The sequence below is a fragment of the Bubalus bubalis genome, chromosome 9 (genome assembly GCF_019923935.1).
Source record: "Bubalus bubalis isolate 160015118507 breed Murrah chromosome 9, NDDB_SH_1, whole genome shotgun sequence".
NCBI lineage: Eukaryota > Metazoa > Chordata > Mammalia > Artiodactyla > Bovidae > Bubalus > Bubalus bubalis.
The window spans coordinates 30,270,499-30,295,779 of record NC_059165.1 but is presented as its reverse complement, the minus strand read 5'-3'; the positions used below and the strand labels follow the sequence as shown (position 1 = coordinate 30,295,779).

At 47.8% G+C, this 25,281-nt stretch overlaps 1 protein-coding gene across 3 annotated transcripts in view; it reads left to right on the top strand.

Moving 5' to 3' along the window:
* WWC1 (WW and C2 domain containing 1) overlaps positions 1-25,281 on the top strand; it is a 158,841-nt gene that overhangs the window by 58,026 nt on the left and 75,534 nt on the right. For 2 of the 3 annotated variants that reach the window (XM_025292279.3, XM_044947350.2), the window contains exon 2: positions 20,492-20,601. The exons of the other annotated variant lie outside the window; for it this stretch is intronic. In XM_025292279.3, coding sequence (XP_025148064.2) covers positions 20,492-20,601 — 110 coding nt within the window. The remainder of the gene's footprint in view (positions 1-20,491; positions 20,602-25,281) is intronic. 3 annotated transcript variants of the gene reach the window in all.

Genomic DNA, 25,281 nt, shown 5'->3' with positions numbered 1-25,281 from the left:
GGCTCTTCTTTCTTTGAATCCTGTGGCCCCTTTCATGAAAGTTTCATTTGAAACAATGTCTTCGTTGTTTTCGTGCCTTCATATATATTATTGTGCGTGAATGAACATTTGTGTTTATTTCCAGCTGGTTCTAAGTTCATATCCCTGGAGGAGGGCATGGCAACCCGCTGTAGTATTATTGTCTGGAGAATCCCATGGACAGAGGAGCCCAAGGGGCTACAGCCCATGGGGTCACAAAGAGTCGGACATGACTGAAGCGGATTAGCACAACACACGCGTAAGGTCATATACAGTATTCAGTGCTGGGCACATAATAACTGTGTAAAAGAAATTTGTTCATTAGTTTAGGCTTCTCCAAAAGCTAATGTGTTTTCTTCCGTTTTTCAATATCAATACCGTCGAGGAGACAAAAGTCAAGGTTCATTGTTGAATCCTTTTACATTGGTTTGCTTGCTCTCTAGGGAAAAGTAACATTTCAACTATTTCGATAAATTTCTGAAGTATATTTTAGCTTGTGTACCCCATTACTCAGTCGTGTCAGACTCCTTGCGGCCCCATTGACTACAGCCCAGGTGGCAATAGTGGTAAAGAACCTGCGCCAGTGCAGGAGACGTAAGAGACATGGGTTCGATCCTTGGGTCAGAAAGATCCCTTGGAGAAGGAAATGGCAGCCTGCTCCAGTATTCTTGACTGGAGAATCCCATGGACAGAAGAGCCTGGTGAGCTACCGTCCATGGGGTTGCAAAGAGTTGGGCAGGACTGAAGCGAATTAGCATGCACACATGCACACGGACTATAGCCCACCGGGCTCCTCTGTCCATGGAATTTTCTAGGCAAGAAGGCTAGAGTTCATTGCCACTTCCTACCCCAGGGTATCTTCCCAACTCAGGGATCAAACCCGCCTCTCTTGCATTGACAGGCGAATTCTTTACCACTGCACCACCTGGGAAGCCCTACTTAAAAAAAAAAAAAAAAAAAAAATTCTTTCCTCCATCCTATGAGAGCCCAGGGTGTGCCCAACATGAGCAGTAGGTACAAAAATAAATCACAATTCCTGAAGTTTATAGGACCCTCAGGTATTCATCATGGACCCAGTTCAAGGATCTGACTTCTGCCAGTCCACAGAGAGATGTTTCCAGAGGCCCATGTCATCCCTTCCATCAGCGAATTTCACCCTCATGGACTGTTCTGGCCCTGTCAGTTCAAAGCCTTCTCAGGAGGGTTCTCAGGGCCTGTTCTTGGGAATTTCCAGTTTGCTATGGGCTGTGCAAGGGCACTGAGGTTCATGGGTAAACCTATAACACCCTGGAGTGGGGCCATGTGCTTGGTGGCCCTGGACTCTGCAGGAGTCCCGGTGCTGGCTTGGTAGGTGTTGGGCTCAGGGACTGTGCCTCTGGAGGGAGGGTAAAGGAAAACAAAGACAAAAAAGTAAACTCGAAACCTTTCCCCTTGGGGAGAAAGGGATACTCACACGTCCTCTGTCTCATTCATTCAGCAGACAATAGGGCCGTCAGCTAACTCTCTGCTCCACCTTAGGGAGCCAGTGGTGAGCACAGACTGGCTCCATGGAGTGGGACAGACAGACAGTCAACAAGGCTGCCTGGGAAGGCGTCTTAGAGACGGTGTTGTGGCTGAGAGCTGATGGACAGAAGGCAACAGCCATGCAAACGGTGGGCAGACTGTGGACAGGGACAGGCGGTGGCATCCTGGGCAGAGGGCGCTGCGTGAGCCGAGGCTGAGAGGCGGGAATTAGGCTGTTGAGTTCTGGGAACTGAATGAGACTGGAGAGATAGGCAGGGGGCTGGGCCACAGCCAAAGTTAGGGTTTCTTTCTAGTTTGGGTGGCCAGACTTTCAAGGAATTGAAGCAGTAGAAGGACAAGGTTGGACTTACTTGGAGTTTTCTATGGAGTGAGGGGTGAGCAGGAAGCGGGCAGTAGAACTGAGGAAGCCGACAGCTGGAGTGAGGAATGGGGACTGCAGTGTAGGAAGGGCAGCAGCAGGGGGTGGGTGGGGAGCTAAGGGCCAGAGGAAAGAGGGACAGCAAGAAGGTGATAGTTTCCTTGGAGACCCCAAAGAGAACAAATGGGTATGATCTGGGGGCTTTCGGAAATGCAGCTGCTGAAGGTCTGGGTCATGGACTGTGAAAGCTCGAAACTCAAGGATGAGTGTCCCCATCCGTGTAAGACATGGAGAGTGAGCCAGAAGGGAAGGAGCCTGGTTCTTCGACTGGTGTGTGTGTGCATGCGTGTTAAGACACTTCAGTTGTACCCAACTCTTTGAGACCCTGCCAGGCTCCTCTGTCCATGGGATTCTCCAGGCAAGAATACTGGAGTGGGTTGCCACACCCTCCTCCAGGGGATCTTCCTGACCCAGGGATTGAACCCAGGCCTCCCACATTGCAGGCGGATTATTTCTCATCTGAGCCAGCAGGGAAGCCCTCTTCCACTGATACTAGACCCAAATATGTTCTTTTTCCACCATGAAATCTTGTCACATGATTTCTACTGATCAGACTTGTTAAATAGATAAAAAAGCATATTTCTTGGAAGGCTTCACTCAGGAGAAAAAGTAGAGAGAAGCGATGGAGTGCATACTTCATGAGCTCTGTTCTGTGCAGAATGGTGGGGAGCCAGCTGTGTGCAGCCCACAGAGGTAAAGAGTCTGGCACCAGATCTCACAACTGGGGACCCAAGCCTCTGTGGTCCCCAACCCCTGCCCGCTCCTCTGACCTAATTAAGGCTCTGGGCCACTCTATGTTGCTGTCTGTGGGAAAGTAGCTGAAGTGCTTGAGTATCAGGCAAGGGTCTTCTAAGTCAGCTGATGGGAACATTCCCAGGCCACCCCCCGCTCTGACCTGGGGAGCATGTGTAGTGATAGAGTCAGCAGAGGCTCCTGAATAACCAACCCTCAGAGACAATCCACAAGGGTTGTTTCCACCCTCGAGGGTCACCTCCTTCTCCCAGGACTTCTGAGCAGAGCCCTCCAAGGCCTGCATGTGTCAGGGGCAATTCCGCTTCTGCATGGTGATGATTACGCTAATGAGAGTGACATAGGAGTAGGAGACGAGCCCCCCTCAGCTACCCAGTGGGTAATCCACTACCCGGAAGCAGGAGAATTGGCCATTGCCACACATCTCCAGTTACCAGCTGGGAACGAGCGGAGGGAGCCATCGAGACAGTTCAGGGTGGATGGGACTGAGTGGTGGGCCAGGTCCAGTCCTGGCACAAACCAGGGTCTTGGGAGCCCTGTTGATTGAGGAGCGTCTCTGAGTATTGGTTTGCTCCTTCGTAAAGTGGGGGAATAGTCAAGATAGTAACGATGCTGCTTTTGTGATGGTTATTTGAGGATCATATAGGGTCAAGAATGCAAAGGCACTCTGAGGACCTGCTCACAAATTCCTTTGTTGAGTCAAGCCTGACTTGGAACCTGGTGAACCTTGCTCTGAACCCTGCGGGGAATTCCCAGGAACCATTTCTCTCTTCGTTTGCTCTTTTTTAAGTACATTTATTCATTCAGTGAACATTCACTCACTGTCTACTCATGTAAGATGCTGAGGTTACGGCGATGAGTAAGTCACCGCTCAGATCCTCATGAAACTTCTGGAACTGGTGGATATATAAACAGATAATAGAAGTACATATATTGTTTAAAAAGGAGTGGGGAGTGAGGAAGGGAGGGAAAGAGGGTGGAAGGAAGGAAGGAAGGAGTGTTCTGGGCAGAAGGAACAGCGATGACAAAGGCACGGATCACATGAAATAGCGTGCAGTTTGCACTGAGTGATCTGGGAGTTGTGTTCTTACCGGCACCAGCAGGAAGCTGCTACCATTTTTCCCTAGGCCAGAACATTCTGGGGGCAGAGAGACTGGGGTGAGGGTTGTTTTAACAGCCCCTGCTGCTGAGTATTCTAACCATGGTCTTATCACAGGCTGTGGTCTGATCTCTATCAACTTTCTATTCGAACCATAAAATATTCCAAGCCGCCCCCTGTTTATTATCCTCTACTAGGAAATGGCAACCCACTCCAGTGTTCTTGCCTGGAGAATCCCAGGGACAGGGGAGCCTGGTGGGCTGCCATCTGTGGGGTCGCACAGAGTTGGACACGACTGAAGCGACTTAGCAGCAGCAGCCCTCCTCCAACAACACTTCATTTGGGGTGATTGGTAATGGTTTGGTTTTTTTTCCAAGGTTCTTCATACCCAGGTGTTGGCAGGGAGAGTATCTAGTAATGATTTTCCCATATCCTCAGGGCCTTTCACATCAGTCTCTAGACAAGCTCCCAGACTGGTCCCTTCTGGTCCCTCCGGCTTTAGAGAGGAGACCCAGGAGGCAGCCTCTGTTTCTCTCCTGGCAGATGGACCAGGGCTGTGCTGGGGTGTCTCACTGGCCTCCATGCTGCTTCATGGCCCCACTTCTTCTTTTTTAAAAACATTTATTTGGCTGTGCTGGGTCTTAGTTATGGCATATGGGATCTAGTTCCCTGACCAGGGGTCGAACCGGGGCCCCTGCATTGGGAGTGCAGAGAAGTGACCCCACTTCACGCAGGAATCACAAAACTACTGTTTATGCTTGTCTTCTTCATTCACTATTTTAGTGTTTTCCTATACTCTGAACTTGTCTATAAGAGGAAAATTAGGATTCATTTTCAAATGACTTTTTTTTTATGAAGAGGGAGTAAGAGCAGGGCTGAAAAATATACTTGGTGGTTTAGGGGTTTTTGCCTTATTCCTGGTTATGAACGCAGCCAAACAAATCAACAAACCAGCCAACCCAAACCCCATCCCCACCAGTAAAAGGCAAACACTCAACATTTTGGCGTTTTTTTCCTTATGGTCATTTTCCTCTTTAGTTGCAGGCAGGTAAGGTTATGCTGCAGGCACAGTTTTGTATCCTGCTTTTTAACTTTCTTTTCAATTCTGTACTATAAGCCTTCTCCCTTTTATCATTCAAAATGCTTCCTGAGCATATATTTCAAACAGTTACTTGAATGATTATAACCAAAATTTTCTACCTGTTCATTCCCTACAGATATTGAGGCTGTGCACATTTTTTCCCTCCTATGATAACTAATGTTGCCTTGAACATCTTTGAGTGTAAATCTTCCCACCTGGGTGGGGTCAGAACAGCAGCTGGCCACGGAGCGTTTGTGCAGTTTTGTTTAAGACAGTGGGTGAAGTTTGTAAGTTTTTAAGAGGCCCCTTGTCTTTTAGGAACTGGGTGCTTCTGACTGCTCCTGTCCTTTGTCACCTGTGACTTCTGCTCCTGGGTTGTCTAAACTTTTAGAAGTTTGTCTAAAAACTTTGACCAAAAAGTTGTTCTCTTTATCTTCCCCAGACAACCACCCCCTCTCTCATAGCCTCACCCACAGCATTCCTAATATCCATTCCTAATATTTGTAGCCAGGGCAAAAATAGCCCCCTAATTTTCCCTTCTTACCAGACTTTATAGTTTAAAGCTATAGAGGGTAGTTTTCAATTCCATGGTATTTAAAAAACTCCCCTTCTGTCCTCCCAATTATGTAGAGTCAGTATCTCCACTCACCTTCTGAGTCATAGTTAAGTCCTGAATACAAATTCTCAGTCATTCTCTTAACATCTCTCTCCAAGTTCCATGTACTCATCTGTACCATGGGAGATCATCATGGGAACCACTTAACTGGATTGCTATCAGAATCGAATGACAAGTAGCACATGTAAATGGCAACCCACTCCAGTGCTCTTGCCTGGAGAATCCCAGGGACGGGGGAGCCTGGTGACTGCCATCTATGGGGTCACACAGAGTCGGACACGACTGAAGCGACTTAGCAGCAGTGGCGGCACATGTAAAGTACTGTGTGTTAGTATTCTTTAAAAGCTTTGACTTGCTAAAGGGTCAAAACAGGAGCATGCAAATCATCTCTGAGATGCTAGATTTTTGTGACAAAATGGTACCATGAAATGTCAAACCTGGAAGGATCAGTTAAGATGGAGCTCATATCCCTGGTTTCATTGATGGGGAAGCTGAGGCCCACAGAGCGGAAGGGACTTGTCCAAGGTCTCCTGCATGGGTGTAAGGTATGAGAACACAGCACTACTTCTATGGTCAGGCAGCAGGAGGGGGCTGATGGCTTCAGAGCCCAGATAGAGCCCTTCCACCAAGCCTGGGGGACTCCTCCTTTATGTCCAGACCTTGGGTGGGCTCAGTGTGATGTGCAACTAATTGTCCAGATCCCACCCATTGCCTCCTGAGTCCCCGAATCAACCCCAGAGCAGCTGGGAAGCTTGTGAAGTATTAGAAACACTGTATGCATTCTCTCTTGCTCTGCACAGGTGATCGCCTATGACTCACTCCCCATGCCATATGTGCTTACGCGACCACACACACACACACACACACCCCTCTTGGGCCAATTGGAAATTCATATATTCTCCCCTGGCATGGGAGCTGAAGGTGTCTGCCAACCTGTGGGTTTCTTTTCCATGTGGTTCACCATCTGGAGTAGCCACCTGGCCTCCTTGTGGAGGACACGTGTGTGTGTGTGTGTGTGTGTGTGCGCGCGCGCACGCGCGCGTGCACGCGCACATGCGCACACACTCGCTCGGCGCCCGTGTCCCAGGGCCAGGGTATTGTGTCCCCTCTCTGTGCTTGAACGGCTGAATGAACAAGAGCAAGAGAACAATAGCACAGAGGACAGTGCCCCGAAGTCATCCTGGCAGCCTGAATGAATAATTCATATTGTATCTGCTGCTTTCCAAGGCTTCCCAAAATAGCTATTTTAATTGCTTATTTGTTTCACGGCTGACTTTAATTCAGCCGCCTTCAGCTCTGAAGGCGCCTTCCTCCTCTGGTGTTTAACGCTGACTTGCAGGTAGGGCTTCCCTTCAGGGAACAAGGGTTTATATTCTTTAGAAAGAAACGATGGGAGGAAAACATAAACCCTTCCAGTTGTACTTTTCAGAGGTGAAAACCATTTTCTTTTCAACTCCCGTGCAGAGCTCCTTTGTAATCAGAAACCATAGGCCTCTGCCGTCTTGGAGAATAAAGAAATAGCAGTCAGGTGGACAGGCGAGGCGAGCTTCTGGGCTGGGTCCGCCGGCCACTGTGGTGCCGTCAGCAAATACTCGGGCATCTGCAGGTTCTGAGATCCTTAGACGTGGCCAGGCTATGCCGCCGTGTGCTTCCCCAGCCGCAGCATCTAGGGAAGGCATTAGGAAGGCCCTGCCTGCTTGCATGAATAACCTGGGGCCTGCCCTGCTTCTACAGCCCATAGAATAGTAGGGGGTCCAATGCCGTGTCCTCTGCGGGGCTCTGGCATGATTCCTTCAATGTGAAATGCATGGCTCAGCTTTGAAAGAGCTTCTGCTGGTGATCCTAAGGGAATGAGAAGGGGAATTGGGAGATTGCGATTGGCGTGTGTACACTGCTATGTATAAAATAGATACCTAGTGAGAACCTACTGTACAGCACAGAGAACTCTAGCTAGTGTTCTGGTGACCTCAATGGGAAGGAAATTAAAAAAAAAAAAGAGGGGTTAACCTAGACAGCATATTAAAAAGCAGAGACATTTCTTTGCCAACAAAGGTCCGTCTAGTCAAGGCTCTGGTTTTTCCAGTGGTCGTGTATGGATGTGAGAGTTGGCCTGTGAAGAAAGCTGAGCGCCCAAGAATTGATGCTTTTGAACTGTGGTGTTGGAGAAGACTCTTGAGAGTCCCTTGGACTGCAAGGAGATCCAACCAGTCCATTCTAAAGGAGATCAGTCCTGGGTGTTCTTCGGAAGGAATGATGCTAAAGCTGAAACTCCAGTACTTTGGCCACCTCATGCGAAGAGTTGACTCATTGGAAAAGACTCTGATGCTGGGAGGGATTGGGGGCAGGAGGAGAAGGGGACGACAGAGGATGAGATGGCTGGATGGCATCACCGACTCGATGGATGTGAGTTTGAGTGAACTCCGGGAGTTGGTGATGGACAGGGAGGCCTGGTGTGCTGCAATTCATAGGGTCGCAAAGAATCGGACATGACTGAGCGACTGAACTGAACTGAACTGATATGTATACACGTGACTGATTCACTTTGCTATCTAACTAACACAACATTGTAAAGCAACTATGTGCTGTGTGCTTTTGCTCAGTCAGTCATGTCTGACTTTGTGACCCCATGGACTGTAGCCCACCAGGCTGCTCTGTCCATGGGATTCTCCAGGCAAGAATACTGGAGTGGGTTGCCATTTCCTCCTCTAGGAGATCTTCCCAACCCAGGGATCAAACCCATATCTCCTGTGGCTCCTGAATTGGCAGGCAGATTCATTACCACTGAGCCATTATACACCAAAAAAAAATTCACTAAAAAAAGTGACGAATAAAGTTTCTGAAACTATGAGATAGGGGATGTTGTACACTAGTGGGTCCTGAGTAGGGTGCTGGGACCAGAAGCATCGTTATCCCCTGGGAGCTAGTTGGAAATGCAGATTCTCAGTGCATCCCAGATTCAGAAACTCTGGGTCACAGCTCTCTATGAAGCTCTGTGTGAGTTAACAAGCGCTCACCCTCCAGGGGATTGTGTTGCAGCTCAAGGCTGAGGATCACTGCTGTATACACAAGGAGGTGTCAGAAGGAGTGTTCAGAGAACAAATGCATATGAACCAGGGATCGAGGAGAGTCAGAAAACCTGGGTGCCAGGAGAAACCATTCCTCTGTGGCTGTGTGACCCTGGACAAGTCCTCAGGTCACAGTGTTAGAAACCCAGTCCGGAAAGGTCCCTTAGTGATCAGTCATGTGTCATCGCCTCATGATGGCAATGGAGTGAGGAAGGGACTTGACCACAGTCACTCGGTGGCAGAGCTGAGACTTGAAGCCAGTTAGATTTGCCCCTTGACAAACTGAGTGTCCCAGGATGTACCAGCTTGCCCCGCTATGCCTCAGTTTCCACATCTGTAAAATGCAGCTGATAATAGTACTTAGATTATTTTAAACCCGATAATATGTAGCATCAAAACATCAAATATGTGATTTTCTTGTATTTTTTTTTTCTTACAACAGTTTTGAGGAATTATTAAAGCACACTAACTTGTATGTATTTAAAGAGTGCAATTTGATGACTTTTGACAGGCACACATACATCTGTCAGCCTGTTTTCACAATCAGTATAACAACTATTCCCATCACCCCCAAAACTTTCTTTGTGCCTTTAACCCCTCTCTCCCTCTATCCATCCCCAGGCAACTACTGATCTGCTTTCTGTCCTTATAGGTTGGTTTGTATTTTCCAGAATTTTATATACATGGAATTGTACAGAATAGTCTCTTTCCCCTGCTGGTTTCTTTTGCCCAATATGTTTCTGAGATTCATCTGTGCTATTGTTTGTGCTAATAGTTTGTTCCTTTTTATTACTGAGTAATATTCCAGTGTACACATGTACTAATCTATGTATCTATTCCCCTCTTGATGGACATTTGGACTGTTTCCAGCTTGGGGTTATTAACACTAATCAACTTAGCACTGATTTTAAGATGTACCATTATTTTATCTTAGTGAAGAAAGGAAAAATGCTGCCATTTAAATTATGACCCAATGTTTTAAAATAAACTAGAATGTTTATTTCATACTTCTCAAATCTTTCAGATTTTTTTAAAACTCACATACTGCTTTTTTCATACAAAAATAAAAAGGAATACCTAAAAAAAGGTAATGCTCGAGTGTTCCTAATACATTTTCTCACTTTGAATCAAATTCTTTGGAGTCATTTTTTAACTCAGAATTATTGATGCCTGTCCTTCTAATATCCTCGTCCCTGATGCCCTTGAGCGTTGGTGATGCAGCCTTGTTATAGGACCCACAGAGCAGCTCAAAGGCTCTGGTGCTGGGCTCTGTGGCTAGCATGGCAATTATGCAGAGGGAGCCTCCCTTGCACGCCTGCTTTGGGAATGTTGCTAAACATGTCTATTCATTGCCTCCTCCACCCTTCCCCACAACCATGTGGTTCCTAGGGGTTAAAAGTGCTCCACTATTGTCTCTGGGATTTCATCCCAAGCCTGTAACACCTTTGATGTCTGTGCACACGTGGGCAGTGACAGCTCCATCAGGACCACAGCCTGGTTGATACTGTTGAAAGATGTCAGCAGTGCTCACACACATCCCAGTCTCAGAGATGCTACAATGTATTTTAAAATGTGCAGCTTAGAATCATTGAGACAGAGTCTGTGTGTGGGATCCTGAACTGTGCCTGTACTTTGTAAACACTCGGGGAGATTTAGCTTGTATTATCATTATTACGTGACACTGAAACATCAGTTTCCTGGTGGTCAAATAAGGGTGGCTCTATCTGCCTCACAGAAATGTTGTGAAGATAAAGGGCTTGATTTATTTCACTTAGAACCCATGGTCCAGTAAGATGTTTTGTTTCATTGCAACCTCACAATGCCCTTGATTTTGAGGACTGGCAAGATAAAGGGGGCCTTAGAAACATGACATTTCAACTCCTTTGTTTTGCAGATGGGAAGCCCAGAGAGGGTCGGTGCCTTGCCTAAGGGCCTGGTTCATCTAGTGGCCACGTCAGGATTGAAACCCAGATCCCCTTCCAATGCTCTGCCTAAACTGTGTAGTCATGGAATGAGCCACAGATCAGGATCCCAGAGAAGCCTTCACGGCCATTTCCATTTCTGGAAGGACCAGCTCCTCAGGCTGCATGGCTGGGGTGAGGGTCAGAAGTCAAGGAACAGGAATGGCCAGATTCCAGGGAAGGGTGGTGGTGGCCTTTGTCCTTCCGAGCTGGAAGCTCCTGGATAGACCAGCACCTGGGAGGACCCCTTGGACATCCAGTTCTTGAGACTAGAAAGGGGCAAAGCTGGGGGTTGAGTGCCCTCAGGGGCCTACATTCATAAAGGAGGAGCTCTTGTGGCTTCCCTGGCAAGGGTGAATATGGTTTGATCCCTAGTCAGGGAATAAGATCTTGCAAAAAATTTAAAAACAAATCAAAATGGAAGAGCTCTGCATGCCTGCCCAGCATCACATGCCAAGGGCTCTGCTGACTTGTTCCCAGGTACTAATTCATTCAACACTACTAGAGCCCTGTGAGGCAGATTCTCTTGACTGCTTTATTTTTGACCTATGGGGAAGCAGGCTTAGAGCTGGGGAAGGAACGCCTAAGATTATATGGCTAAGGAAGATGGAACTGGGAATTCCATTTGGTTCTCTTGGCCTTTTCTATGGGGCCAGAACCTCTTTAGCCTAATTCCCAATTTGGAAATGAGAGTGGAGTTGGAAGAAGCTGGATGAGGCGGGAGCATATATACCCAGTGCTTTGTTCAAGAGAATTGCCCTTCAGTGAGGAAACAAGCAAAATGAAGGGCCCATGTGCCAACCTTATCTATCCATGAATGGGAACTCCATAGTTTAATATGGGCTCTGGCCCAGCGATCATTCTCCTTTCAGTATAATAGGGCAGTACTACCAATAGCTGTTTCTTGAGGGCTGTTCAGGTGATCACTGCATCTCAAATGGAGCTAAACTCAGCACCAGGCTGACTTGATCTCATGCTGTCATGAGTGATGCAGGCCTGAGGTTGGTCGCCAGGTTTTAGTCTCAGTCTTGCCTCTGGGTCCTTGGGTGGCTCTGGCCAAGTCTTTCTCTCTGTGCTTCAGTTTTCTCACCAATGAAACAAGGATTTGATTTGTCAGATCCCAGATATCACATTCAGTTTTAGCATTCTTGACTACTCCTGCATCAGGCGCCTCGTTTGAACAGCAGTGAAAATAATGATGTGTTGCTGACATTTGTTGAGCACAAACTGTGTACCAAAGTGCTGTTTCATCCATTAGCTCATCTAATCCTCAGAGAACACTGTAAGGTGGGTCTGAATGGCATTGGTATGAAGTCCAAGTGAGTCAATATATGTACAGGGCTTAGAACAATTCCAGGCACAGAATGCATGCTCCATCAGTATGTTATTATTTCTCCTGTTCTGCAAGTGTGAAACAGCCCAAGAGAGTATAAGTATCTTGCCCAAGGTCACAGAGCTAGAAACTGGCAGTCAAAGCCCAGAGAGTCTGGATCTAGAGTGCTCCTAATGACTTCTCTGTACTGTTTCTTGTTGGGCTTGCTGGGCGGAACAGTGGTAAAGAATCCTCCTGCAATGTAGGAGACACAGGAGGTTCGAGTTTGATTCCTGGGTTGGGAAGATCCCCAGGAGAAGGAAATGGCAACCCACTCCAGTATTCTTGCCTGGAAAATCCCATGGACAGGGGAGCCTGCCAGGCTAGTCCATGGGGTTGCAAAGAGTCAGACACAACTTAGCAACTGAGCACACACACAGGCTGCCTCTTGATAAGACAAGATGCAGGAGAAACACGTTAGAGAGCAGAGGGGACTGTGTGCAACGAGTGAGGGGCTGACTTCAAAAGGCGTGCTAACTCCATTCTTAAAGTACAACATTACAGTAGACAAGCAAACATATCTGGAGGCCAGACTTGGCCCTGCTAACCCATAATTTGCTTCTCAGAATCTTAATCTTAAATTCCAGCAAGTGAGACGTGGAGGAATAGCACAGTCACCGCTGTGTCAGCGAGCTGCAGGGCATCTGGGCATGAGTAGGCATAGAGACATGGGGATGGAGGCGAAGGAGGGAACAGACCCAAGGCTGGGGTGTGTGATCCCAAGAGCTCAGTGGGGGTAGGGCAGAGCGAGAGCTAGATTTATCAGGGGGAGGTGAGCTACTGGTTTGTTGAAGCCTGGGTTGAAGACTAGAGCGGGTAGGGGGAACAGTCTGGAACCTCCCCTCCCCATAGAATTCCAGGAATGGGAGGGAGTGTCCAGACCAAGAAAGCGGCTAGATAAACCAGCCCAGCCAAAGGAGGGAAGGAAGGAAGTCTGGGGGTCGGATAACCAGAATGTCAAGACAGGTGTCTGGGGAGTAGAGGGAGGGAGGGTTTTAAGAGAAAGAGAACTTGGAAATTGCTGGTGTAAATGCTTTCTTCAGAGTACACAGTTTGAGAGCCAAAGCCAATCCAGCTGTCATCTCTTAACTTTCTCTGGTTTAATTTCCAAAAAACCAGGGAGTGTAACCAACCCCAGCTCCTCTAGGGTGGGAGGTGGTGGAATATAGTTCAGGATTTAACAGCTATTAGCACGGACAGGTGGAGAAGGCACTGGCACCCCACTCCAGTACTCTTGCCTGGAAAATCCCATAGACAGAGGAGCCTGGTGGGCTGCAGTCCATGGGGTCGCTAAGAGTCAGACATGACTGAGCGACTTCCCTTTCACTTTCCACTTTCATGTATTGGAGAAGGAAATGGCAACCCACTCCAGTGTTCTTGCCTGGAGAATCCCAGGGACGGGGGAGCCTGGTGGGCTGCCGTCTATGGGGCCGCACAGAGTCGGACACGACTGAAGCGACTTAGCAGCAGCAGCACGGACAGGTTTTTGCCTCATCATGGAAAGGAATATAAAACCTCTCAGGGAACTCTACTCAGTGCTCTGTGGTGATCTAAATGAGAAAGAAATCCAAAAATGAGGGGATATACATATACATGTAGCTGATTCACTTTGCTGCACAGTAGAAATGAACACAGCATTATAAAGCAAATACACTCCCCAAAAAATTAATTTTAGAAAAGGATGTAAAACCTAACTGGTAAGAAAGTGAATGTGGGTGGAGCCCTGTGTGCCATGGGCTCAGCATAGCTCATTTTAACCAGGTAGTCACTCTGAGTATCCCCACTCTACAGATGAAGAAGCAGGTTCAGGCAAGTTAGGGGTTCATGCCCAACGGGATAGAGTGAGTAAGTGATGCTGCCTGCCTTGCAACCCAGGTGGCTGACTCTAGAGCTTGTGAGTTTTAACCACCACTCTTATCTCTTGAGATGAAAAATGGGGACAGCGATGATGAGAACGGTGATAGCGAACATATCCAACAAACTGAAGGTGAAAGATAACACAATTCTCGCAGTGGAGAGGACAGAAGTCTCTCTGCTGTTCACGTTAACAGCCCACATTTTCTGAGGGCTTATTACATGCCAGGCCCTGTACTAAGCACTTTGCATGGGTTATCTCATTTAATTCCCACAACACCCTTATGAGATTGGGCCTTCTAAGTTTCACAGAGAAGGAAACTCCTAACAAGGTTAGGTGACACGCCTGTGGCTGTGGAAGAGGCAGGGTGTGGGTTTCACCCCAGCATCAGTTCCTCAGCCTATGTGGGTACAGCTACCCTGCCTCCTTATTAGCCCCAGAGCTGACCACCGTCCTCTGTGGACTGCTTCCTTCCGGCCTCCCCTGACTATGCCCCGTCCTCTCAGTCTCTCCCTTCTCCCACCGCTTTGCTCTTTCACATGTGTACAGCAGACCTGGCATCTTTTTTGTTTTAAAATTAATTCATTTTTGTTTTTGGCTAAGCTGGGTCTTGGTTACTGCAAGGGCCTTTCTTTGGTTGTGGCGAGTGAGGGCTACTCTCCCGTTGCTTCTCATTGCAGTGGCTTCTGTTGTGGACCACCAGGGCTGTAGGGCACGCAGACTTCAATAGTTGCAGCACGTGGTTCAGTACTTGCAGCTCCCTGGTTCTAGAGCACAGGATCGGTAGTTGTGGCCCATGAGCTTAGCAGCTCCGTGGCAGGCGGGATCTTCCCGGATCAGAGATTGAACCCTTGTCTCCTGCCTTGGCAAGCGAACTCTTTAACACTGAGCCTCCAGGGAAGCCTGTGACCTAGCATCTTATTAACTATCTCTGCATCCTCTCACTGCCCACGGTTCGCAGCCTAAGGTAGCATAACCTCCGTACATACTGTCACAGGGATCAGCTACTCCCTGCTTTAAGGGTAAGCCTCAACTGCTTGGCCAGGCCCTCTGCTCTTGAAGGCAGAAACAAGGCTTATTCAAATGTCTGAGCTCTGGTCGTTCCTAGCATGGGACCAGGCTATTGTGTCCATGCAATAAATTTTTGTTGTTTGGAGGATTGATGGAAAGCAGGGAGAAAGGAGGTGAGGAGAGGGTGAATCAGAGAGCCTCTCTGGGTCACCCTCTATGGCTCAACACTAGGATGGCTCTCAAAGTCTTAACAGGGACCCCAAAGTCCTAAAAGCCCAGCATCTGCCCCTGTCTATCTCTACTCCATCACTCATGACGTATGTGGCTCACATGTGGCTTTCTTTTCTGTTCCTCACACCAACATTATCCCACCCCAAAGCCTTTGTGCTGGCTATTCCTGATGCTTCCCACCATCTGGTCTCCCCTCCAAGATCACCTCCTCTGAGAAGCCTCCCTTGATTGCCCCAACCTACCCCACCCTTACACATAATCCCACCACCCTGTTGTATTTTTCTGAACAGCACGAATCCCTGAAATGATCCTGTGGATTCACTTTCTGGTTGGGATGTCTCCCTGCCAGGGGTGTAAGGGCAGGGTCCTTTTGTCCACTTCTGTAGCTGGAAGTTTGTTCAGATTCCACTGTGGTTCGTGTGCTCAGCCCTCCTAACCAACTATGAGACGGTGATTACTTTCATCCCCAGATTTGTTTAAGGAATGAATGAAGGTGTTTGAACCAAATGGAATTCAAGGAAGGAAGGAGAGCTTCAAAGATTGCCCTTTTGTCCAGTCACCCCAGCCTTGCAGGTGTGGAAGTCGAGGGTCTGTGTGTCCTGGGGCTCTGCTGCAGTCCAGAGATGGCTGCATCTCCTCAGGAGTTGTGCAGTCCTGAGCTATGGGAACCATGCGTGTGAAACACCCCAGGGCGGGAAGAGCCAGCCTGGCCATTGTGCCCAGGGTTGAGAGGAGAGGTTCAGCTGAAAGTTTGGACAGTTCTTGGCATGTGGTCCTCAGGGCCCTTTAGAAAGCGATCCCGCCCAGCTGGCCCTGGCGAGAGCCCGGTTGGGGGCCAGCCTCATGCTGGCGGGCCATAAAGAGGTTACTGTGGGAAGCGTTCAGATTGCTCGGGAAGCACTAGGAACATGAAAGATATGCTACGCGTTCTTCAGGCCCAAGAGAATCACCACCCAGTGTTAGACTTGGCAGAAGGCTTTCTGCTCCTCTGAGCTGCCTCCTTAGAAAAGATGTACTGTCTGAATACTGAATGCCAGCCAGTCGTGGGGACATGGAGCTGGACAGAGGACAGGGGCCCACGTTCTCGGACAGGTGATCCCACACAGCCTTACCTGTCTCCAAGGCAACACATCCGGGCCCCTTCTTCCAGGAGAGCCTGTTGTGAAACATTCAGGAATGTTTGTGTTCCTCCAGAGATTGGTAATTAAGAAGAGGCAGAACTGGTTCTCTCTTGGCGCCCTCCCTCATTCCCCCTCACCCCTTCAGCATTTGGGTCATTTGATTTCACGATCTGGGTTTTCAGCAGCCCAGGACTTGGAGCCTGGAGGCAGGGACCGCACCGGACAGAATGGGGGTGAATCGCGTCATCAGAGGATGGGGGCTGTGAGTTGCAGGCAGGCCCCCAAGTCCTGGCTGCATCTGAAAGCAGACATCTCTTCCCAGCTCACATTCTTGGCACTTGCCCAAGGGGAAGCACTGCAGGCCACAGAAGCACCCACAGTTTCCCAGAGGGGATTGGTTTAAACGGACAGTTCCTCTGTCTGGGATGAGGAGTGGGTGCACATATATATAATGTGTGTGTGTGTGTGTGTGTATTTAAATCCTTGTACAGCTAAAAATGCTTCTCTTCATCCTGATTCTCTGAATGACACGTCCCTGCACACTGAATAATTCATCCCCCTCTTGGCATTTGTTCCAGAGAAGCTTGCTGTCCAGATTTCTTGTAAGTTGTGTAGTCTTCCAATAGAAGCTTTTCTCTTTCCCATGGAAGAGCTGTAGGAGTCAGGATGTCAGTCCTCTGGTTTTTTCTCCATGATCACTTTCAAGGGAAGCCCGAATATCAAACCCAAAAGCCTTCCTGTCTCCCCTGCCCCCTCTGGCTAACATTGGGTCCTCTTGATTCCTCTTCTTTATACCTGTTGAGCACAATGTCTGCGTTCACCATAGGCGGGAATCAGCATTTCAGCATTGGTAGGAAATCCAGTGTCAGGTACATGACTGATGCTTGTAACTAACATTTATTTCAGGTCTGACTTCTTGATGTCCAAGGCTGGAATGAGCAGTAAAGTTCATGGTTTTCTGGAAAAGTGATGCATTTTTGGTGTTTTAGACCTGCCTCTCCTCCCCCAATCTCCAGCCTCACACAGAGTGCTCAGTGAATCCCTTGTTACGATGACTTTAGAACAATTAATTGTCTTTTCGTGAAGCAACTGTGCATTATCCAAATGTGTTGAGTAGCTTTGCACCGAGACGCAGAAAACTGAAGGTGCAGGTAGGCTGCAGCTCAGGTGCCTTCTGCCTGCTTCCGATTTCCCCCAGCCCAGCTTTGACATCTGTATCTCAGGCATAGCTTCCACATTATCCTGAGACTCCCTTGGTCTTGTCAGTTTTTATTAGCAAAGCTCAGGTTCTGGAGTGAGGCGGTGGGGCTTCAGGTTATACCTCTGGTGTTTGCCAGCTGCAAGATGTTGGGTGTGTTTTCTCACTGGTCAAATAGAGGAAAAGCACTTGCTGCCTAGAGAGGGAACAAACTTGTTTTCTAGGCCTTGATTTAGCCATCATTAACTATTTTGCTTACAGTTGAGATAGGAATATTACAGAGAAACTAATTTTAAAAAGATTAAAAAGAAAAAAATTAAATTGTTAAAATCCCTCTACCAAGATAGCATTTTAATGTATATCTTTCCAGCTTCTCTTCTACAAACGCACACACATTTCAGGCAAAAATACTGTATTAAAACAATATCCTAAAGCGTTTCTTGTTCAAAATGTCATTTTTCTCATAGTATGTTAAGAACATTCTTCCATGTTAGCAAAATGTAAAATACACCATTATTTTTTGTTCTTAGATATTTATGGTCATATTCACTCATTCCACAAATATTTATTGATAACCGATCATGGGGGACATAAGATTCTATTGCTTAAATGCACCATTGATGAAATCATTTAATTCATCCCCATGGAAGATTTTTGTTTATCTTTTTTGCCTGCCCTGGGTTTTCATTGTGGCACATGGGCTTAATTGCCCCATAGCATGTGGGATCTGAGTTCCCCAACCAGGGATCAAACCCATGTCCCCTGCATTGGAAGGTGGACTTTTATCCACTGGACCACGAGGAAAGTTCTTCCTCTCCTCCCCACCTCACCACCCCCCACAACCCTGGGAGGGGGGAAAGAATTTTGATCCACTCATGGATTCAGGGAGCTGTGGAGAGGGAATATATCTTTGTCTTCTTGGTTTTCTGGGTTACAAAGTGTAAATAACAAGATTCCTATCTTCATCACCAGGCCGGTAGGTGGGGCTTCTCAGGGCTGCACCCAAGGAAAGGAATGAACCAGAAGGGTCTGACTGTGGTTGGCCCAAGCACTCCTGTTCCCTCCCCAGATGTATCTGTCCTCAGTAACAGTCACTTGCTGTGGAAGGGTAGGCCTGCGTGCAGAGTTTTCCTTCAGAGACCCTTTCAGTAATGTGTTAGATGAAATGATGTTGGATGAGATTTCACTGTTGGTCACTGGTCTTCATCCTCCATAAGGAAGTGGGAATAAACCATTTTTACAGGAGTTTGAGGAGGAGGAGGAACTGAGGAACATGGTCTCTTGCTTCTGGAGTCTTGGGGTGGGCAGGGCTTGCGGGGTAGTGGTGGATTGCGCTGAAGACGACTTTTTAGAAACTTTATCCAGGTTGGCATAAGTGCCAACCCTTCTGGGAAGTGGAGAAGAATGTTCTTTCAGCATTCATTCGCACCAGGATCTAATTGTTTTTACAATCATGACTTTATTTACCCTGACAACTTGGAGAGTTATTATCCCCACATTTCAGATAAAAATACTGAGGCTCAGAGAGGGACACTTAAGTTGCCATATTTACACAGCTAATAAGTGATGCCTACTGAATCTGTATTGGATAGGGCTTAGTCTATTTTATATCATATAGACCTCTGCCTCTTCCTTGTCTCCCATAATACAGCAGTATGTTTAACAGAGCTTTGGTGCTATCCACTCCTTCAGCCGGTAGATATGTTCTCAGTCTACCAGACCCTGGATATATAGTGGTATGTGAACACACTAGGTCTGTCTACCAGGGGCTCTTTCACGGTTTCTTTTTTCCCCACACATTTTGCATTTCTTTCTTTTTAAAAATTTATTTGGCTGTGCTGGGTCTTAGTTGCAGCAGACAGGATCTAGTTCCCTGACCAGGAACTGGACCTGGGTCCCTGGCTAAGACTCTGGGAGCACAGAGTCTTAGCCACTGGACCACCAGGGAAGTCTCAGCACATATTTTGCTTTTCAGATTAATTTGGGGTGGGTTTAAGAGGGAAGGAGATTGCATGGGCTAGGAGAGTCATCTCCTATGGCTTGGAGGGAAGTTCTTGACCAGGAATCCTAGACCCCATCCCACTCATCTTTCCTCCTGTTGCATTGTACCTCAGTTTGCCAGTCTGTCGAAAAAGTGTTGAAGCACAACCTTTCAGTCTTCCAGAAGTGGGAGGGGGCGGGAGCAGACAGGAGAGGGAGAATATTGTTGATCAGTTGCTAAGTTGTGTCCGACTCTTTGCAACCCCGTGGACTGCAGCACGCCAGGGAGAATATTATGTGTGTATATTTTAGGCAGATGCAGTGATGGGGAGAAACTAACCGGGCCATCCAAAGGGGCCACTCAGGCTGACTTCGATGTATCCAGATTCCCTGCTCCCTGCATGCTGGCTAAAGTGCTGGACCAAGGGCTTGTGATGTTTTTGAGCCTTGACGACCCTTTGTCCATTTAGTTGGGTGGTTTGTCTATTTGACATAGTCGGCGAGACTGAATGGTTACCACCACCTCACTCCCCATTTGGGAAGTCCCAATATGGGGACTTCGAGGGTGGTTATAGCTAAAAAATCAGTTTGGCCTGGATTGTACAAAGAAGGACAGCCGTGGGTACAGGCATTTGGGAACCAGCCCAGGAAGCAAAAAACAACAACAACAAAAAAAACATACTGCGTTTGGTCAAACTCACAGGGAGGGAACATCTGTTCTTCTCGGTGCTGCAGCAAGCTAGCTTTTCAGAGGGGAAATAGGTAAGACAAACATGGACAGAGCCTGAAGGACGGCTGGGGCTGGAGTGGGTCAAGTGCCCTGCGAGTGGAGAAGCCAGAGAGAGATTTGAGTCTGAGTCCAGAAGCCAGGCTCGACCTTCGAGCCCTTCCCTGTGACCCCTCACTTAGAGACGTAGCAGTGAGGCCCAGAGAAGGCAGGCGACTCGCTTGAAATCCCTTCCCAGTTGGTGGCAAAGTTGGGACCAGAGCAGATTCTCCACCTCCCTCCGAGGTGACCTTATCCTGCTGCTCCAATAAGCGTTCATCTTCCCAGGGACGATGGGGCCGGGGGCGCAGAGCTTCTGCATCTGGTGGGCCAGCCCAGAGGGGCAGGGAGGCTATAGGCAGCCACGAATGCAGCTCTCTGGGGACTGTAGGCTGACGGAGTCTCTTTCTCCTCTCCCTCGCCAGGTACACCAAACCGCTCACCTTTGCTGACTGCATTAGTGACGAGCTGCCGCTGGGATGGGAAGAGGCATACGACCCACAGGTCGGAGATTACTTCATAGACCACAACACCAGTAAGTCCCCTCCACCCATCCCTCCACCTCCTGGCCAGCCCCCACGTCTGGAAGAGCTACCAGCAGGGGCTTGTGAAGCCAGATTGTGTTTCGTTTCACACAGAGTTGGATGGAGATGTCACTGTAGATATAGATAGATAATGTATGCTCATATATAAATAACAGTTTAGAAGAGTTTTAAATAGAATCTAGAACTCTGTGTCTCACAACCCATCTCCCCAATTTTACAGAAGTAACCACTGCTAGCCATTTCTTGTGTATCTCTCCAGAAACTTCCCAGTCATGTGTGCATACATATATTCCTTTTTTTTTTTTTTTAAACATATATTGATTTCCACAGGGCTTCCCTGGTGGCTCAGATGGTAAAAAATCTGCCTATAATGTAGGAGACCTGGGTTTGATCTCGGGGTTAGGAAGATCCCCTGGAGAAGGGAATGACTACCCACTCTAGTGTTCTTGCCTGGAGAATTCCATAGACAGAGGAGCCTGTCAGGCTACAGCCCATGGGGTCACAAAGAATCAAACATGACTGAGCAGCTGACACTTTCACTTCCCTTGATTTCCATGCACCATATGTAAAATAGATAGCCAGTGGGAATTTGCCATATGACTCAGGAAGCTCAAAACGGTGCTCTGGGACAACCTAGAGGGCAGGGATGGTGGAGGGAGGCTCATGCATACAGATTTTTTTCACAGAAGGTAGATGTGTCCGTGTCGTCCCCAGATTATTTTTTAGCAAGTCCCCTACAGCAAGTCCCCAGCAGCATACAGCATGTGTCTGTAATGGATAGTCTGAGTGATGTATGTATGTATCTCCAGCCCATCACACCAGTCAGCCCACTCTCATTTTATATCTGTGGTCCAGATATCCTGATCCAGAATGAAGGTTCCTAGTGTCTTTGTCTCTGGGACTTTGATGGAAGTATAGGTTGAGAAGGGGAGAAGCATATTGTCTGACAGGTGGAAGAACCCAGTTTGAGGTCTTCCAGGCAGGAAGAGTTGATGTGTACTTGGGCCTCATCCATTGTGCACCTTCTTGGCCAAGACTATTCTTGTCCTCGGGAATTTGCTGCCCTATTTGTCCATGTATAATTGAGGAAAGAGGATTTTTCTGTCTCGATCTCAGCCTTCTGAACTGTGGGATTCCTCTTGTCCTTTCAGGCAAGAGGAGAATGGATTGCAGTGGCACGTGTCCGAAGGTTGAGATTAGGGCGCTGACTCCTAGTAGCCCTTGTTTCCTGAGCATGCACTCTGTGCCATGTGCTGGACAAGGCACTTGATTAGGCATCATCTCATGCAATCCTCCCAACACCCCTGTGGGATGCTAGGATGATTGTGCGTGTGTACTCAGTCATGTCCGACTCTTTGTGACCCCATGGACTATAGCCTGCCAGAAGGGAAAGAGCCTGGTTCTTCCATGGGTGCGTCTGTGTGTGCATGCTAAGACACTTCAGTTGTACCCAACTCTTTGAGACCCGGCCAGGCTTCTCTGTCCATGGGATTTTCCAGGCAAGAGTACTGGAGTGGGGTGCCATTTCCTACTCTAGGGTCTCTTCCCTACCCAGGGATCGAACCTGAGTCTCCTCCATTGGCAGGCAGATTCTTGACCTTTGGCGCCACCTGGGAAGCACTAGGATGATTAACTCTGTCTTATGAATGGAACTTAGAGATAGAAATTGACTGCGCAACTCTCAGAGCCAAAGCATGGCAGGGCTGGGATTTGAACTCGTCCTGGGAGTGAAGTTGGGCTTCTCCATCCACTTCCTCTTCTGGGTTTCTGTAGCACCTGAATCTCTGCTGTGCCCCTCACCATTCTGTAGTATAACCATTTACCTGTCAGGGCAGGTTCCCCAGACTTTTTTGCCTGGCAAGGCACATAGTAGGTGTGCACTTGACCTTTGCTACCTAGAAAAGGTTACATGTGCATGAATGCATGGCTACATAAATGGGTGAGTGAGCAGACTTGGCACCAGAGCAGAGGAGAGTTTCTGAGAGACTAATGGCACTGATTACATTGTTGAGGGTAGCAACGGTTTTTATTAGCACTCATGATTGCATATTGGATAATGAGACGTAAATGTGCCTAATTGAGTGTGTATGGGGAAGGAGGCTAATGCTTGGAGGGCTGCATGGTATATTGGGTTAAACACTGATGTACAGGAACCCGCACTAGTCCTTTCCTGTCTCTAATTGCTGAGTGAATCCCCCTCATTGAAATCTGATGGCAGGAGTGGGATTTTCTGGTGCTTCTGGGAGTCGTTGGAGAGATGGAAGGCGTGTCATGCAATGGTAGAGTGTATTCTTTAGGGGATGGTGGCAGAAACGGGGGTGTGTATAGGAAGGTGAGTAAATGAAAACCACAAAAGGAAGAATTCTCTCTGGTAGTTCTGCCAGCAGTCAGGCTGCAGGGTTTCTTTTGGCTGGAAGGTGCTCTCATTGGATGGAGGGTACCACTTCTAGAGGACGGAGCCAGTGATACAAATGGTGGTATGCACAAGGCCCACTCATTCAGAACTGTGGACTCGGACCAATCCTCTGTGAGTGACTGCAATTACGGTTTGGTTTTGTTTACGAATTTGATGTATTTATTTGTGGCTGTGCTGGGTCTTCATTGCTGCAGGGGCTTTTCTCTAGTTGTGCTGAGCAGGGGCTACTCTCTAGTTGTGGTAAACGGGCTTCTCGTTGAGGTGGCTTCTCTTGTGCGGAGCACAGGCTCTAGGTTTACAGGCTTCAGTAGTTGCAGCTCCTGGGCTCTAGAGCACAGGCTCAGTAGTTATGGTGCATGGGCTTAGTTGCTCCATGGCATGTGGGATCTTCCTGGACCAGGAATCAAGCCTGTGTCCCCTGCACTGGCAGGCAGATTCTTTACCACTGAACCACCAGGGAAAGCCCCTGAAATTACTGTTATACAGTTATAGACACGATAGAATTGAACAACAAATTAAATCCACCATCGAGCATTCATTCATTCAGCAAATATTTATCAACCTCCTACAATGTTCTAGGCACTGTTCTGGGAGCATGGGGTACATGAGAGTGCAAGATGGCAATGATCCTTGGCTTCATAGAGCTTTCATTTTGGCAGAAGCAGCAGAAGATAAACAGAATAAGGAAGCCCATTATGTAGTATATTTTTAAATTATCAGGGTTATGAGAAAAGGGGGAAGCAGAGCATGGGGCTGAGGTGTACTGTGTGCATTTGTGGGTGTCAGGGGAGGGACAGTGTTGAGAAAATGCTCTCTGAGCTAAGACTTGAAGGAGGTGGGGAGAGTGTTTGAAGTAGAGAGGGTTGATCAAGCAAAAACTCCAATGTGTGATCACATTTTACTTCTCAAGGGGTGACAAGGAGGCAGGTGTGCATTTAGCAGAATTTGTGAGGAAGTGGGGAGGAGGGCATCAGGCCAGGTGGTAGCAGGGCCTGGATGGGGCAGTGATCCACCTGAAGGGCTCGAGCTTTTATTCCACGTGATGGGAGCCATTGAAGATCCCCCAGTGGAGGAAATGGCAACCCACTCCAGTATCTTTGCCTGGAGAATCCCATGGACAGAGAACCCTAGTGGGCTACAGTCCATAGGGTCACCAAGATTCGCTCATGACTGAAGCAACTTAGCACGGAGAATTTTAAACAGATGAGTGGTGTGATTTGTTTTATGTCTTAAAAAGGGTCATTGGCTGCTTTGCTGAGAGTAGACAATGGAACAAGGACAGACAAAGGGAAACCTGTGAAAGAATGTTGCAGTAGTCCAGGTGACAAAGGACAGTGGCCCGGACCAAGGCTATAGTGGTGGACGTGGTGAAAAGTGGCCTGAGGCTGGAGGTGTTTTCAAGATAAAGCCAACAAGGCTTCCTGATAGATTACATGTGCAGTATGGAAGAAAAAGGAATGAGTGAGCCTCTCTGAGCAGGTGACAGGATGGAATTGCCATCCATTGGATGGAGAAAGCTGTAAGAGGAGTGATGTGTTTAGGAAGCAAGAACAAGGGTTTGCTGGGATGGGTCACATGTTCCATGCCTGTTATCCATCTGAGAGGAGATGTTGGGCAGTTTAATGTAGGAATCTGGTGTTTGGAAAAGAGAACTAGGCTGAAGGTAGGCATTTGGGAGCTGTTGGCATAAAGAGAGTACTCATTTATTTATTAAATATTTAGTTGTTAATTTGTGGGCATTTATTTCTCAAATTTACAGTGATTGTAGCTTCGTGTTCTTGCATTGATTTTATCTATCATGATTGCTGCTGCTGCTGCTAAGTCGCTTCAGTTGTGTCCAACTCTGTGCGACCCCAGAGACGGCAGCCCACCAGGCTCCCCCGTCCCTGGGACTCTCCAGGCAAGAACACTGGAGTGGATTGCCATTTCCTTCTCCAAAGCATGAAAGTGAAAAGTGAAAGTGAAGTCGCTCAGTCACGTCCGACTCTTCGCGACCCCATGGACTACAGCCACCAGGCTCCTCCGTCCATGGGATTTTCCAGGCAAGAGTACTGGAGTGGGGTGCCATCGCCTTCTCCGGGATTAGATGGTTTTAATCAGTGATCAAATTGTGTTTTCTGTTTTCTTTTCACACTATGTCATGAATACTTGAGAGATGCTACATAGTCTTCATATTTTCCATTTTTAATGTATCAAACAGATGCATCAATACATTATGACACATAAAACAACTGACCTTTGGGTTTTTTCCATT